Source organism: Cololabis saira, chromosome 15 (assembly GCF_033807715.1).
Source record: "Cololabis saira isolate AMF1-May2022 chromosome 15, fColSai1.1, whole genome shotgun sequence".
Classification (NCBI taxonomy): domain Eukaryota; kingdom Metazoa; phylum Chordata; class Actinopteri; order Beloniformes; family Belonidae; genus Cololabis; species Cololabis saira.
In genome coordinates, this window is record NC_084601.1 from 3,938,714 (window position 1) to 3,953,596 (window position 14,883).

Consider the following 14,883-nt stretch of genomic DNA (forward strand, 5'->3'; position numbering starts at 1 on the left):
TGAGATAAGGAACCAGCTTAGTTTTATAAACAACATTAGAGACACAAAATACAAAAAATACAAAAAAAATAAATAAATACAAAAACGTGAATACTCACAGGACCATAAGGATTCAGGAAATGTATAATAATAAACCCCATTTAGAATCATCAATTAACCTGAAGGGGGTGGAAACTTCATGAGCTGATAACTCTGATCCAGCTGCCACTCAGGAAGGTTCATACCAGAATATAATCTATAGTCATGGATATTTTCAGAAATCATAAGTAAGTTTGGTCACCTTGAGTGCTGATATCTGGTCTGGAACACGGACTAATCAGAGCAGCAACACCTGTCAATACCAGGGATTATATTGGATATCCCCCTTTCTGTACAAAATGTGCTAAACACAACTGTGCACATTAAAATTGTTTCCCACATTGCATTTTAAAAAAAGGTTGATTACTGCAGTCTCTGAGCATTTTCACTTTTGGGAGATTAAAGTAAAGCAAATTCATCTTGTGAACCGAAGAGCGCAGTTTGCAAAGACATTAATGCAAAATAATTCTTCACAACTTGCCAAATTAAGGATTGACCTCACGAAGAAAACAACTGGGTCACACTCACACACGTCAGGTTTTCTTAAAAATGCATTATCTCCTGGGAAAAAATGTGCGTCTTCAAAGTCTCTGGTTTGTGTTATGTTTACTGGAGAGGGGTTGGGGGCTTGGAAAGAGAACATAAATAACTACGCCACCTCTGAAATTCAAGTCTGGGCCAAGCTTTGTTCATCGGTTCTGAACACTGTAAGCTCTCTCTTTCCCCTCCAAGATCAAATTCAGACATATACACTGCCCACCTGTTTATGTTAGGTTTTTTTACCTTCCCTTCCTTGCGACAGAGCCGAGCGCTGACCGTGCCAGTAATCGGTGATCAGTCACCGGCTATGCAGAGCATAGACATATATACGTAGACGCCTCATGACCTTCTGGAACGTGTTGAAGAATATGATCAAAACCAGTTCAGAAGTCCGCTGTGGTGTAGTGAGTTTTATTCAGTAAGCCGGCGGTGAGCAGACCTACACAGATCAGGTCTGGGTTGGTGTGCTGACCCTGAGTGGTTGGAATTATGACTTTTATACAGTAAGTTCAAAGCACAAAAGGCAGGAATAAACAAGCCAAGTGAGAGACAAAAACAATTTACAGTCAGATGTGATCTGTGGACAAATGCCGTCCTCGGGCATTTGGCATGACTGTCACTACGTTCTAAATTACCCCATAGGGTGTTCTCGTGGTTTAAGTCTGTGGCCAAATGAGTTGGTATTAACATATCAGTCAGTCAGGAACTTCATCATATGGCATTCGGCATAATGGGGCGGCAGTAGCTCAGGTGGTAGAGCGGGTCGTCCAATGATCAGAAGGTTGGCGGTTTGAATCCCGCTCTGTCCCAGTTTGCTGTCGTAGTGTCCTTGGGCAAGACACCTTACCCACCTTGCCCCGTGTTAATGTGTATGAACGTGGTGGTGGTCGGAGGGGCCGTTTGGCGCGGAATGGCAGCCACACTTCTGTCAGTCTGCCCCAGGGCAGCTGTGGCTACAAACGTAGCTACCACCACCAGTGAGGATGTGGATGAATGAATAATGATCTCTGTAAAGCTCTGGGTGCCTTGAAGGGCGCTATATAAATCCAAGTCATTATTATTATTCCCGTGGTTCAAGTCTTTGTTGAAGCTAGTTCCAAGGTGTCGCCTCTGCAGGGTGTAGGAAGTTGGAGTTTCAGGTCAGCGACGGTGTCACAATGCCTCATCAAACGTAATCCAGCGTGGCCGCCATATTGGATGGGTCTCCTCACTCCAGGCTAAATTAACTACACTGGAGTTACAGAGTTACAGTTACAGTTACAGAGTTGCAGTTACAGAGTTACAGTTACAGTTACAGTTATAGAGTTACAGTTACAGTTACAGAGTTACAGTTACAGCCAGCACACGCAAGAAGCTGCAAAACAGTTCTTTTTCAAGGGTTTTAGCTCCCCAGCCCCAGTTCAAGCCTAACAGGGTAGTATAAGACCCTGGAATGACCTGGATTTATTTTTACAGATATATTTATTGAGGGCGATAAGAGCGAGGAAAAAAAAAAACATTTACAATAACAATAGAAATATCAATATTTTCCTCTTTTTTAACTTTTCAAAACAATAATTAAATAAAAATAAATAATATTAATAAGAAAGAAAGAAAAAATAAATACAACAACACACCCCTCTCCCCTTCAAATAAATTCAAATGAACAATCAAACTTGTTTCTTTATTAAAATATAAAATTAATTAATTTATACATTTATCAACATGCCATACCATATGTCTTTGTTAAAGAGCATAATATCAAAGTCTTTCAGCATAAAAGTACGTATTTTTAATGTGTGACAGCGTCCTGTATCATAACTAAATCTCTGCCGTTTGTAACAAACCAAACCGTGTGAAAATCGGGTAAAAGTTCGGGGAGTTATGGATGATTGTAGTCGGGGATAAAACCTTCATCAGTAGGAATAAATGCACTGGGGGCCGCATTGGAGACCCATCCAAGATGGCCGCCGCGCTGAACGTCAGCGCCAATAGGCAGCATCAGTCTATGAGGCGTCTACGTATATATGTCTGTGATGCAGAGTCCCCGGTCAGGAGGCTTCTCTGCCGTGGACGTCAGGGCTGAGGGGAGTTATCAGCCTCGCCAAACAGCTGACCACGTCTGCTATCACTATCAGCACACATGCAAACAAACATTCTGAGATGCTTAGGGTCAGTCCCCATCTCCCCCAAGCTCTACTTTTCAGTCCTACGCCTAAATTTTGCACGTTCCCGTGAGGGTAGTGGTGTCCCAATTCCTCTTTGCATGTAGGGCTAGTGGACATAACGAGGGCTAGTGTGTATGAATCTAGCCCTTCACAGCGAGGGATTTCAGATACTGACTAGCTGACCGAGGGCTAGAGAAAATTTCCCAGAATGGTTTACGTCGTCATTTGCAGACTGAATCAAACAAAAGGCGTACATTTCTCATTTTTAGTGAATAAAATCAATATTTTGAGTTAGTTTCTGCATAAAAATGCATTTTGATTACATTTCTAGCGAGAAATATATATTTTACTTTCATAATATTCACTCAGTGAATGAACATAATCACTCGTTTACTCGTTGTTGCGAAGTTTTTTCAGATCTCGCCAGAATAAAGGCTGATTTATGGTTCCGTGTTACACCAACGCAAATTGGCATTGGCCCTTACTCTTGAACAGACGTCTGTAAAGACAGAGCACAGGTTCCTACGAAGAAGCCACACGGTTGACGGTGGATTCACAGAGATAAGTGTTCGCAGATTCTGAAGATTCTGCATAAATGAAGAAAAATGACTGCAGAGTACGGGGACTAATGCAAGAATATTCATGAACCTTTTACAGTCAGAGTGAAACATCCTCATAAAAGCTTCTTTTTTTTTTGGTTTAAGCAGCAAATGCACGAGTCCATCACCACACACACACACACCTGCACAGCTGATCTAGGCTGGATGTTGTTGTTTGGGGGGTTTTTGGTCCAGCCGCATTTATCCCCAAGCTCCTCGGAGCCTGCACGCCCTTAACTTGATGTGCAGGGAACCCTCTGGAGGAACAAGGGCAAAGGAGGTGCAGAAGGATGGGAGGAGGGAGATGAAGAGATGAGGACAGTGAGGGATGAAAAAAGAAAAGTGCAAGATGTTGAAGAAGGAGAAGGAGAGAGAGGAAGGGCAGGAAAAGTGTGTGTGTGTGTGTGTGTGTGTGTATTCTGATGAAATCTGCCATCCTCAGCAGCCTCCCGTTAACAGAAATGGGATTAGCTCTCCTCCGGGAGTGAACCTTCAGGAATGCAGATGCAGGATTGCAGCACACAGGTCTCTCCTCTGGACACGTACAAACACACACAGATGAGGAAATCACTTTCCTGCTTTCAATCCTTTTTCTCCCCAAAAGCAACGACTTCATATCCTCCCATTCATGATTGTACATGATTGAAATTGAAGAAGAGCGTCCTCGCCGCTAATTCACTTTGTCCTATCGACTGTGCCTCTTCCCTCTTCGCGATGTCTTTGTCACTTGTCAGTTTTTCCAATTTAAAATTAGTTCATTTAAGCTTGATTTGATTTACTATAAACATAAAGAATCAGAATCCAAACCCCTGCTATTCCCCAAGTACAATAAATGTTCAGCAGATGATCTTTGTGACATTGGGATATATCGACAGCTCTTCCCAGAGCCCTGCAGTAAATAATCTCCAAGAATAAGGTCAAACTGAAGGACCTGCTAAAGTTGGCACAAGGGCTTGATAATGTTTTGGATTTCTTTTTCCTTTCCAGATCTGTAAATAAGACTTAAATGAAAAGGCTAGCAGAAAACCAATGACAACCACTATGAGCTTCAATAATTTTCGTATTGGAAAAAAGTGCAAACCGGTTCTTGGAGATAACGTGATGTCATATTTTTCTTTAGCTGCCGTTCATCCTAATAAATGTGATTTGCTGGGATTCAACATTAATCGTGCGTTTTTTCTTTCTCCCTGTTTTTCATTTTCGTTTCATTTTATTCTTTATTTCATTCAAAAAATAAAACAAACAATTCAATAAAAATACAAATACAAATGTTCATAAATTGTGAATGAAAAGGGAGCAGAAAGAAGAAGAATCTTATCTAATCTGCCCCTTTTTCCAAGAAATAAATTCACAAATAACATAAATTAAAAATAAAAAAAAAAACAACTAAGTAAATAAAAAACTAAAATAAAATAAAATTACCGCCATCTATGGGTATGTCAATCAAACTTAACTAACATATTTCATTATATTTCCTTAAAGGAGCATGAGGCAGGATTGAGGAAGGATTTATGAAAAAAATTCGTATACGTTTTAAGTTTTCTAGTAATAATGTCAGATGAAGCGTTCCAAACCCAAAAGAATGAGCCCTCTAGTGTATCTCTCCTTTGCCTTGAACAGGCTGTGTGCTGCAAAATGTGCTGCAATTCGGTCCCGAATTTCCCGCACTGTCCTGCGGATGTGACGTCACATGACGCTGCATGCGCGTTCTCCCCGTTCTCCCGTGCCGGCTTCACTTTTGGCTGCAGTACCCCCGACGGCCATTGTGGTGAAGGGTGGCGCTAGAGAGTCTCATTTCTTAAAAGGAGCCTCATGCTCCTTTAACATACAGGCTTTAATTGTTCTTTTGAATGTAATGTTTGATTTGGATTCTTTGTTTTCTTTGCTTTATTCAGATTGTTCCATAAACTGATTCCTTTCACAGAAACACAACGTTCCATCAATTTAGTCCTGAATCTTGGTTTTTAAAAAATCTCTGTTCATTTTTAGTTATACTTGCTTTCTCTTTTTTCAAATCTTTTCTGAATGTTGATTGGTAAAGTTTTTTATGAGCTTTAAACATAATTTGCAGAATACTATAGTCTACTAATTCATGAAATTTCAACAATTTTAACTGAAGGAATAATGGATTTATTGGATCTCTATATCGTTTTCTACTGATTATTCTTATACTTGTTTTGTTTTTTCTCTTCCAGACTGGCATGGCGCTAACATATGATCCTGCTGCAATGCAGAACGGGTAAGAGCTCGGTGTCAATCTCTCCTAATACACTCCCCTCCTGGCTCATAGGACCCCGGTCAATACCAGCGTCATACATAAAGATTAATGTAGTGTCTGCACTTTGTTACTGTTTAATTAAGGAAATCTATATGGACTCCAGGTATCGGTTTTCATTGGGAGCTGTGGAGTTGAGTGACCTTGTGCGAGTGTGTGTTTGGGTCATGGATGTCGCCAGTACTGGAGTTGTAAAAAGAAATCAGGGGGGATGGTGGATTTGATCATATGGGGACAGATAATTTGTGCTGATTACAAATAATATAATATATTACAAATAATAGCAGTGACCAAAACAGCTGCAGAAATACTGCAGGAATGACATAGCAGCAGTTAAATGCAGCCTTCTGTAAGCTTTAAATATCCACTGGGCTTACATCAAATACATCAAAACACAACAATAAAAAACACTTTTCTGAACTTATCAATATGACTCTGTCCTTCACAGGATAAGTAAAATGGATCACTGCAAAAACTCACAATCTTAACAAGAATATTTGTCTTATTTCTAGTTAAAATGTCTCATTTTAGTAAAAAAAAATCTCATTACACTTAAAACAAGACTCATCACTGGAAAAAACAACAATTTTCACCTGTTTCAAGTAGATTTTCACTTGAAATAAGTAGGAAAATCTGCCAGTGGAACAAGGATTTTTTTGCTTGTAATGAGAAGATAAATCTTGTTCCACTGGCAGATTTTTCTACTTATTTCAAGTGAAAATTTACTTGAAACTGGTGAAAATTGTCAAATAAGTTATTTTTCTGGTAATGAGTCTTGTTTTAAGTGAAATATTTTAAAATGAGACATTTTAACTATAAATAAGACCATTATTCTCAAATCAAATAAGTCAAATAAGTTATTTTTCTGGTGTTATTTTTCTGGTGATGACTCTAAATGTTGAAATAGCAGTAAAAACCACATTCATTGATGAAATGACATAAGGGATGGAAAGGAGGGATGGCAGGTTTACAGGGGGGGGGGATGATTTGGGACCGTTTTTATTTCAGGGGGGGATGTCATCCCCCCTCATCCCCCCTCATCCCCCCTCATCCCCCCTCATCCCCCTTACCTCCAGTACTGGACGTCGGCTGCCGTGCGTCTGTATGTCATGACTTAATGCTGCTGTGGAAATAAATGACCCAGCAACTCGTTTTATTTTTTATCACTCTTCCGAGACAGGAAGGAGAGAGCCAAACCCCCCCCCCCCCCCCCCCCCTTATCTCCCTCAGTCATTCACAGGAAACCCCTCACTCCCTTCCACTTCCTCCACTACTTATCCCCCAATGATTCAGAGTCAGTCTCCCCAGCAGCCTGGATGAGCAGCATCGTTCACTGACACAAAGTAAACACCGGCTCGGCGGCATATCTGCCCCGTCCCCACCATATATATCCTTTATTTAACCAGGTAAAAAACTACTTTTTCTAGAGTGACCTGGCCAGAATGGCAGCATAAAAACAATACAACCATACAAACACAGACAGTCACTCACACATTCCGGGGAAACAATAGTAAAACAATAGTAAAATGTACACAACGGGACAGTCACAAGAACCGAGAGAGATCATTTATCTGGGTCAAAATGATTCTAATTCTCCTGTTCCTTCTTTCCTCCTGCTCTCTCCTTCCTTCCTTCCTTCCTTCCTTCTCCCTTCCTCTTTTCTCCCTTCCTTCCTTCCTTCCTTCCTTCTCCCTTCCTTCCTTCCTTCCTTCCTTCCTTCCTTCTTCCCTTCCTTCCTTCCTTCCTTCCTTCCTTCCTTCCTTCCTTCCTTCCTTCCTCCTTCCTTCCTTCCTTCCTTCCTTCCTTCCTTCTTTTCTCCCTTCCTTCCTTTCTTCCTTCCTCCTTCTTTTCTCCCTTCCTTCTTCTTTCTTCTCCCTTTCTTTCTTTCTTTCTTTTCTCCCCTCGTACATTCATTCCTTATTTTTTTCCTTTCCTTCCTTCTTTCCTCCCTTCTTTCCTTCCTGCCTTCATTCATCCCTTCTTTACTCCCTTCCTTCTTTTCTCCCTTCCTTCCTTCCTTCCTTCCTTCCTTCCTTCCTTCCTTCCTTCCTTCCTTCCTTTTTCCCTTCCTTTTCCTCCCTTCTTTCCTTCCTTCCTTCCTTCTTTTTTCCCTTCCTTCCTTCTTTCCTCCCTTCTTTCCTTCCTGCCTTCGTTCATCCCTTCTTTACTCCCTTCCTTCTTTTCTCCCTTCCTTCCTTCCTTCCTTCCTTCCTTCCTTCCTTCCTTCCTTCCCTTTTCCCTTCCTTCCTTCCTTCTTTCCTTCCTTCCTTCTTTTCTCCCTTATTTCCTTCTTTCTTTTCTCCCCTCGTACATTCTTTCCTTGTTTTCTCCTTTCATTCCTTCCTTCTTTTTTCTCTTCCTTCCTTCTTTCCTCCCTCCTTTCCTTCCTTCCTTCTTTTCTCCCTTCATTCCTTCTTTCCTCCCTTCTTTCCTTCCTGCCTTCGTTCATCCCTTCTTTTCTCCCTTCATTCCTTCCTTCCTTCCTTCCTTGCTTCCTTCCTTCTTTACTCCCTTCCTTCTTTACTCCCTTCCTTTTTTCTTCCCTTCTTTCTTTCTTTTCTCCCCTCGTACATTCATTCCTTATTTTCTCCTTTCCTTCCTTCCTTCTTTTCTCCCTTCCTTCCTTCTTTCATCCCTTATTTCCTTCCTTCTTTTTTCCCTTCCTTCCTTCCTTCCTCCCTTCTTTCCTTTCTGCCTTCGTTCATCCCTTTACTCCCCTTCCTTCTTTTCTCCATTCCTTCCTTCCTTCCTTCCTTCCTTCTTTTCTCCCTTCCTTCCTTCCTTCCTTCCTTCCTTCCTTCCTTCCTTCCTTCCTTCCTTCCTTCCTTCCTTCCTTCCTTCCTTCCTTCCTTCCTTCCTTCCTTCCTTCCTTCCTTCCTTCCTTCCTTCCTTCTTTCTTTCCTCCCTTCTTCTCTTCCTCCTTCCTTGACCCAAAGACAGCACAAGGATTAAAATTGATTTGAATTCACCAAGGAAACTAGATCAACCAGTTTCAAGTCCTTCTCTCATCATTCCAGGTTGACGGGGCAGAAAACTTGAACGCCTTTTTACCCAGTTCAGTTCTGGCTCTCAGGACCTGCATTTGAATAAAGTTCTGTGAGCGCAGGTTCATAATGGCTGACGTTTCTACACATGTGCACGCACAAATATGTAGGGAGACGTCCCAAAATGGATGTATAAATAAAAGTCAGGCGGTGGGAGAGTCTACGGAGGCAAAGAAGGACAATTGGCAGCAGCAACAAAAAACAGTGATGTACCTGATAGCTGCAACCGGTGATAAAACGCAAAGCACAATGATACACGGTATCTAATTTCTTTAAATACTGCTCAGGAGCGTTCATAAAAAGCAGATTGCCATCGTCCAACAAGGGTAAAAAAGTTGTTTGATCAAATGTTTCCGGACCCCAAATGAAAAAACATGATTTGTTCCTAAAAGAGAAACCTAATTTTAGTTTCAGCTTAGAAACAAGGTTATCAATATGAGATTTAAAAGACAAGTTGTCATCAATCAGAATGCATAGATATTTATAAGAACTGACCAATTCAATGTCAATCCCCCTGAAGAGTTAACAACCTTTCACATGTCTCTGTGAACCCCAACCCTGCAGGGAGAGCAGACCTTCCCTCTGACATTTAGACCGGTTACCGAGCAGCAGAGCAGTCGCATTCAGCCAAGGGAAGGAAATAATGTGAAGAATAAATTAGGCAGCACAGGATGTGAAAATAATTTAAATTAGACAAACACTGTTGAATAAAAATGAGATTTCACATTTTCCACATGTCACTGTAACACAGGGCCATTTAAAATGCAAACTTCCAATTGGATTATTGGATTCAGAAAACAATTACCGTATGTTTTTGGACCATAAGGCGCATGATAAAACACATGGGCTTACTCTAAAAACCTAATGTTTGCTTGACGTCTAATTACAGTAAGGTTCAACCCAAAATGTTTTAGAGCCGTATTGGACCAAAAACACAAAAAAACAAATATGTCTGGAGCCGCAAAAAATGAAAAGTCTTGTATAAGCCTTAGAATGAAGATAAATGTCGAAAGGCGAAATATTGAGAAAAAAGTCAAAATTTCGAAAAAAGTCGAAATGTTGAGAAAAAAGTTGAAATGTCAAGATTAATGTTAAAGTACAATCTCGAGAAAAAAGTGGAAATGTTAAGAAAAAAGTCGAAATGTCAAGATTAAAAAGGAAAGGAAAAAGGAAGAAAAAAAGAAGAAAAAAGGAAGAAAAAAAGGAAGAAAAAAATGAGAAAAAAGTGGAAAAAAGTGGAAAAAAAGAAGAAAAAAAGGTAAAAAAAAAAGGTCAAACATTTTTGAAACAGCTCCAGGAGCCACTAGGGCGGCTCTCGAGCCGCGGGTTGCCACGGCGACCCCTGGACTAGATGATGGATGATGGTTACTTGCCAGCACTGCATAATTACTTATCTAACGTTGTCTGACGTTGCAACCCGTGTCCAGACTTTGAGGTGTCCTCTGGGAAAGGTGCGACTGTCGTCGCTACCAAAGTCACACTAGAACATACGGACAGGTATTTGAGCGCAGTGTAGCACATAAAACTGGTTCCAGGTCAGTAACACGACAATAATTCATACATCAGGTGCACCGGGTTACAAGGTGCACCGTCGACTTTAGAGAAGAATTAAGTTAAGATTTTAACCCTGGTACTGTCTTTGGGTCAAAATGACCTCATTCTCCTGTTCCTTCTTTCCTCCTGCTCTCTCCTTCCTTCTCCCCTTCCTCTTTCTTCCTTCCTTCCTTCCTTCCTTCCTTCCTTCCTTCCTTCCTTCCTTCCTTCCTTCCTTCCTTCCTTCCTTCCTTCCTTCCTTCCTTCCTTCCTTCCTTCCTTCCTTCCTCCTGCTCTCTCCTTCCTATTCCCTTCCTCTTTTCTTCCTTCCTTCCTTCCTTCCTTCCTTCCTTCCTTCCTTCCTTCCTTCCTTCCTTCCTTCCTTCCTTCCTTCCTTCCTCCTGCTCTCTCCTTCCTATTCCCTTCCTCTTTTCTTCCTTCCTTCCTTCCTCCTGCTCTCTCCTTCCTATTCCCTTCCTCTTTTCTTCCTTCCTTCCTTCCTTCCTTCCTTCCTTCCTTCCTTCCTTCCTTCCTTCCTTCCTTCCTTCCTTCCTTCCTTCCTTCTTTACTCCCTTCTTCCCTTCCTCTTTTCTCCCTTCCTTCCTTCCTTCCTTCCTTCCTTCCTTCCTTCCTTCCTTCCTTCCTTCCTTCCTTCCTTCCTTCCTTCCTTCCTTCCTTCCTTCCTTCCTTCCTTCTTTCTTTACTCCCTTCCTTTCTTCCTTCTTGTTCCCTTCTTTCCTTCTTTCCTCCTTCTCCCTCCCTCCCTCACTCCCTTCTTTCCTTCCTTCCTTCTTTACTTCCTTCCTTCCTTCCTTCCTTCCTTCCTTCCTTCCTTCCTTCCTTCCTTCCTTCTTTCTTTACTCCCTTCCTTTCTTCCTTCTTGTTCCCTTCTTTCCTTCTTTACTCCTTCTCCCCTCCCTCCCTCACTCCCTTCTTTCCTTCCTTCCTTCCTTCCTTTTTTCCTTCCTTCCTTCCTTCCTTCCTTCCTTCCTTCCTTCCTTCCTTCCTTCCTTCATTCCTTTCTTCCTTCTTTTTCCCTTCTTTCCTTCTTTCCTCCTTCTCCCTCTCTCCCTCCCTCCCTTCTTTCTTTCCTTCCTTCCTTCTTTACTCCCTTCTTCCCTTCCTCTTTTCTCCCTTCCTTCCTTATTTCCTGGTTTTCTCCCTCCCTTCCTTCCTTCCTTCCTTCCTTCCTTCCTTCCTTCCTTCCTTCCTTCCTTCCTTCCTTCCTTCCTTCCTTCCTTCCTTCCTTCCTTCCTTCCTTCCTTCCTTCCTCCCTTCCTTCTTTTCTCCCTTCCTTTTCTCCCATCCTCTCTTCCTTTTTTTCACCCTTCCTTCCATCCTTCTTTTCTCCCTTCCTTCTTTTCTTTCCTCCTTCCTTCCTTCTTCCTTTCCTCCTTCCTTGACCTGAAGACAGCACAAGGATTTGAAGTGTGCCTATGGTGCGGAACATACGGTACAATGCAAATGTCCAATATCTATTACCTATAGGTTAATGTTATTGGACTAAATGTTCATGTTCTTCCTCGTAAACACACTTCTCTGTTCACGACGACAGTCTGGAGACCCATTTTTTGAGCCACATTAACTTTAAGGGGGAAAAAAATGCTTTCTTCCGTTGTCTTCCAGATCTTATTGAAACCCCGTCTGTTAACTCCTGGAAGTTTGATATCGGAGCCAAAATATTGAAATGGAAATACTTATCCTGTTCTATGCTTAAGCAAAGAAATGACTTGTGTATTAATATAAACATACAGTAAATACACAGTAAAATCATCGTGAACTGTAATTTTACTCCCATTTCTGAACATGTGAGTTAAATATAACTCGTAAACGTTGTGCAGCATGAGGTTTGTTCGCAGGTAGAGAGACTGTTGTGTATAAATATACTTCACCCTCCTCCCCAGGGACCTCAGTGACATTTGGCTGCAGTAAACCTGCAACAATGACTGTTCCTGTTCACTCCTCTGCAGTATCATCTAGAGATTCTGGAAATGCAAAGTTTTCTCCTGCAGCACAGAGCTGCGTCGCCTAAAGTCCATCGCTAAAATGTACACAGAAAACCTCGAGCATGATGTAGAAGTAGAGTTTGATGTGATAAACACCATATATTTATGACCAGATGTTAATTTTATATTGGCAAAGGTGAAACTACAGTTTTTCTATGTGCATTTTTTTTTTTTTGTTAATGTGCATTTTTTTTTGTTAACCCTTGTGCTGTTTCATCCGGCTTCATAGACAAATAGAGCTGCGTACCATCAGCATAGCAATGAAAGTGTATGCCGTGATTCTGGATTATACTTCCCAACGGCTGCATGTATAAACTGAACAAGATTGGCCCTAGCACTGAACCCTGCGGAACACCATAACAGACCCTTGACTGTTCTGAAGAAACCTCATGTACATGAACAAACTGGAACCTGTCAGATAGAGATGATTTAAACCAACGTAGAGCGGTCCCTTTAATCCCAACAACATGCTCTAACCTGTGCAGTAAAGTGCCATGATCTATAGTGTCAAAAGCAGCACTGAGGTCCAGTAGAACCAGTATGGACACTAATCCCTTATCTGAGGCCATAAGAAGGTCATTCGTGACTCGAACCAGTGCTGTCTCTGTGCTATGATGCATTCTGAACCCTGACTGAAAGACTTCAAACAGATCATTTCTATACAAATAGTCACATAGCTGGCTTGAAACTGCCTTTTCCAGAATTTTAGATACAAATGGAAGGTTAGAAATTGGCCTATAATTAGCTAAGGTGTCTGGGTCAAGAGAAGGTTTTTTAAGTAAAGGTTTAATTACTGCCACTTTGAAAACCTGTGGTACATATCCTAAGCTTAGGGATAGGTTGATTTGGTCCAGTATTGTCACACCAATAAGAGAAAAAAACATTTTTGAATAAAGGGAAGGGAAGAAGGAAGGAATGGAGAAGATAAGGAAAGAAGGAAGGAAAAGCAAAGAAGGGAATAAAGGAACGAATGATGGAAGGGAGGTAGGAAGAAAAAGGAGTAAAGGAGGGTAAAAAAGGAGGAAAAGAGGAAAGAGAAGAAAGAAGGAGAGAGCATGGCAGGAGGAAAGAAGGATAGAAGAATTGGGTCATTTTGACCCAAAGACAGTATAAGGGTTAATAATAATAATAATAATAATAATAATAATAATAATAATAATAATGATAATGATAATGATAATAATAATAATAATAATAATAATAATAATAATAATAATAATAATAATAATGATGATAATAATGATAATAATAATAATCACATACATATTTATAATTCAGAAGGCTTAATGATGAGAAATGCATTGTTCCTTTTCTGATGATTAAATCAATTGAATAGTTCACCACGGAGAAGTGGTACTCAATATTTCAGAGACTTTAAAAAAAAAAGAAAAAGTATATTTCAGAGACGTGCTCCGACCTCTGATTCGTACTGGTGTTCCAAAACAGATAATGAGCAAAAAGATGTGAAGCCTTGACTTTAATTGACTTTTAATCACAGAAGCTCGAGTGCTGATGTAATACAAATTTGGTAAAACAAATCGTTTTATTAAAAAAGGTTTAGTCATTTGTGCTGCTGACTCTCCAGGGTTCATGTGTTCAAATTACAATTTCCCAATAAAGAGTACATTTTGAATTCAACTTGACTCGAAGGTTTCTTAATTTGAGGTGTGTTATTATAATAATAATAATAATTAAAGCTGCAAGCAGCGATGAACGGGCCCTCGCACTCATGGCCACCGCCCCCATAAGTTATTTCTATAGCACCTTTCATACGAAAGTCGCAGCTCAAAGTGCTTCACAGTAACAGTACAAACATATCAAGAACAATGAGAAATAGAGAAACAACAACAGCAAATAAAACAAAAAACACAAATATTTAAGTGCAGTGATATAATACATAACCCTGACAAAATTCAGTTCTAAATTCCTCCACAGAACAACTACTAAGATAGGATAAAAGCAATGTTGAATATAAAAAGGTAAAAATACTGCATTGAGTCGTAGGCAAATGAAAAATAAAAAGATAAAAATATCAACAAATAAGAGTACAAGATAAAAATTATCATATAAAAACATTTAAAAGTATAAAAGTAATGCAGACAGTAAAAATCAATGATATATAGATAAAAAGAAAGTGGCAACTAAGGCGCAGTTATCTCATGCTTAAAGGGGACCTATTATGGCATTTAATGTATATTTTAAACAGGCCTTGAATGTCTTAAAAACAATCTAAAGCTTGTTTTTTGTAAATAACTCAGAAATTCAGCCTGTGGGCCCTGTCTCTAGTTTTACCGCTTCTAACCTCCTTCTCTATGAGGGATTCTGAGGGGGCGGGGCTATGATAATGAGGCTCTGTGCTGATTGGCTGCCTGAATGATGTGTAGCAGGGGAGTGAACAAAGCCTCTCCGGGGAGAAGAGCAGCGGCTCCGTACACTATTAAAGCGTGTCCCATGCGATGCGATCGAACTTCAGTGACAAAATAAATTCCGTTGCTTTATTTTTTTTGTATTGGACTGTCCTAACTGGCCGCGAGTTTAACGGTTTCAGTGTGGACAGAGAGAGTTAAACTGTTTCAGTGTGGACAGAGAGAGTTTAACAGTTTCAGTGTGGACAGAGAGAGTTTAATGGTTTCAGTGTGGACAGAGAGAGTTTAACAGTTT

At 40.5% G+C, this 14,883-nt stretch overlaps 1 protein-coding gene across 1 annotated transcript in view; it reads left to right on the top strand.

Moving 5' to 3' along the window:
* Positions 1-14,883, top strand: part of rbms3 (RNA binding motif, single stranded interacting protein) — a 511,349-nt gene that overhangs the window by 426,395 nt on the left and 70,071 nt on the right. Inside the window, exon 8 of the mRNA XM_061742154.1 lies at positions 5,560-5,603. Coding sequence (XP_061598138.1) covers positions 5,560-5,603 — 44 coding nt within the window. The remainder of the gene's footprint in view (positions 1-5,559; positions 5,604-14,883) is intronic.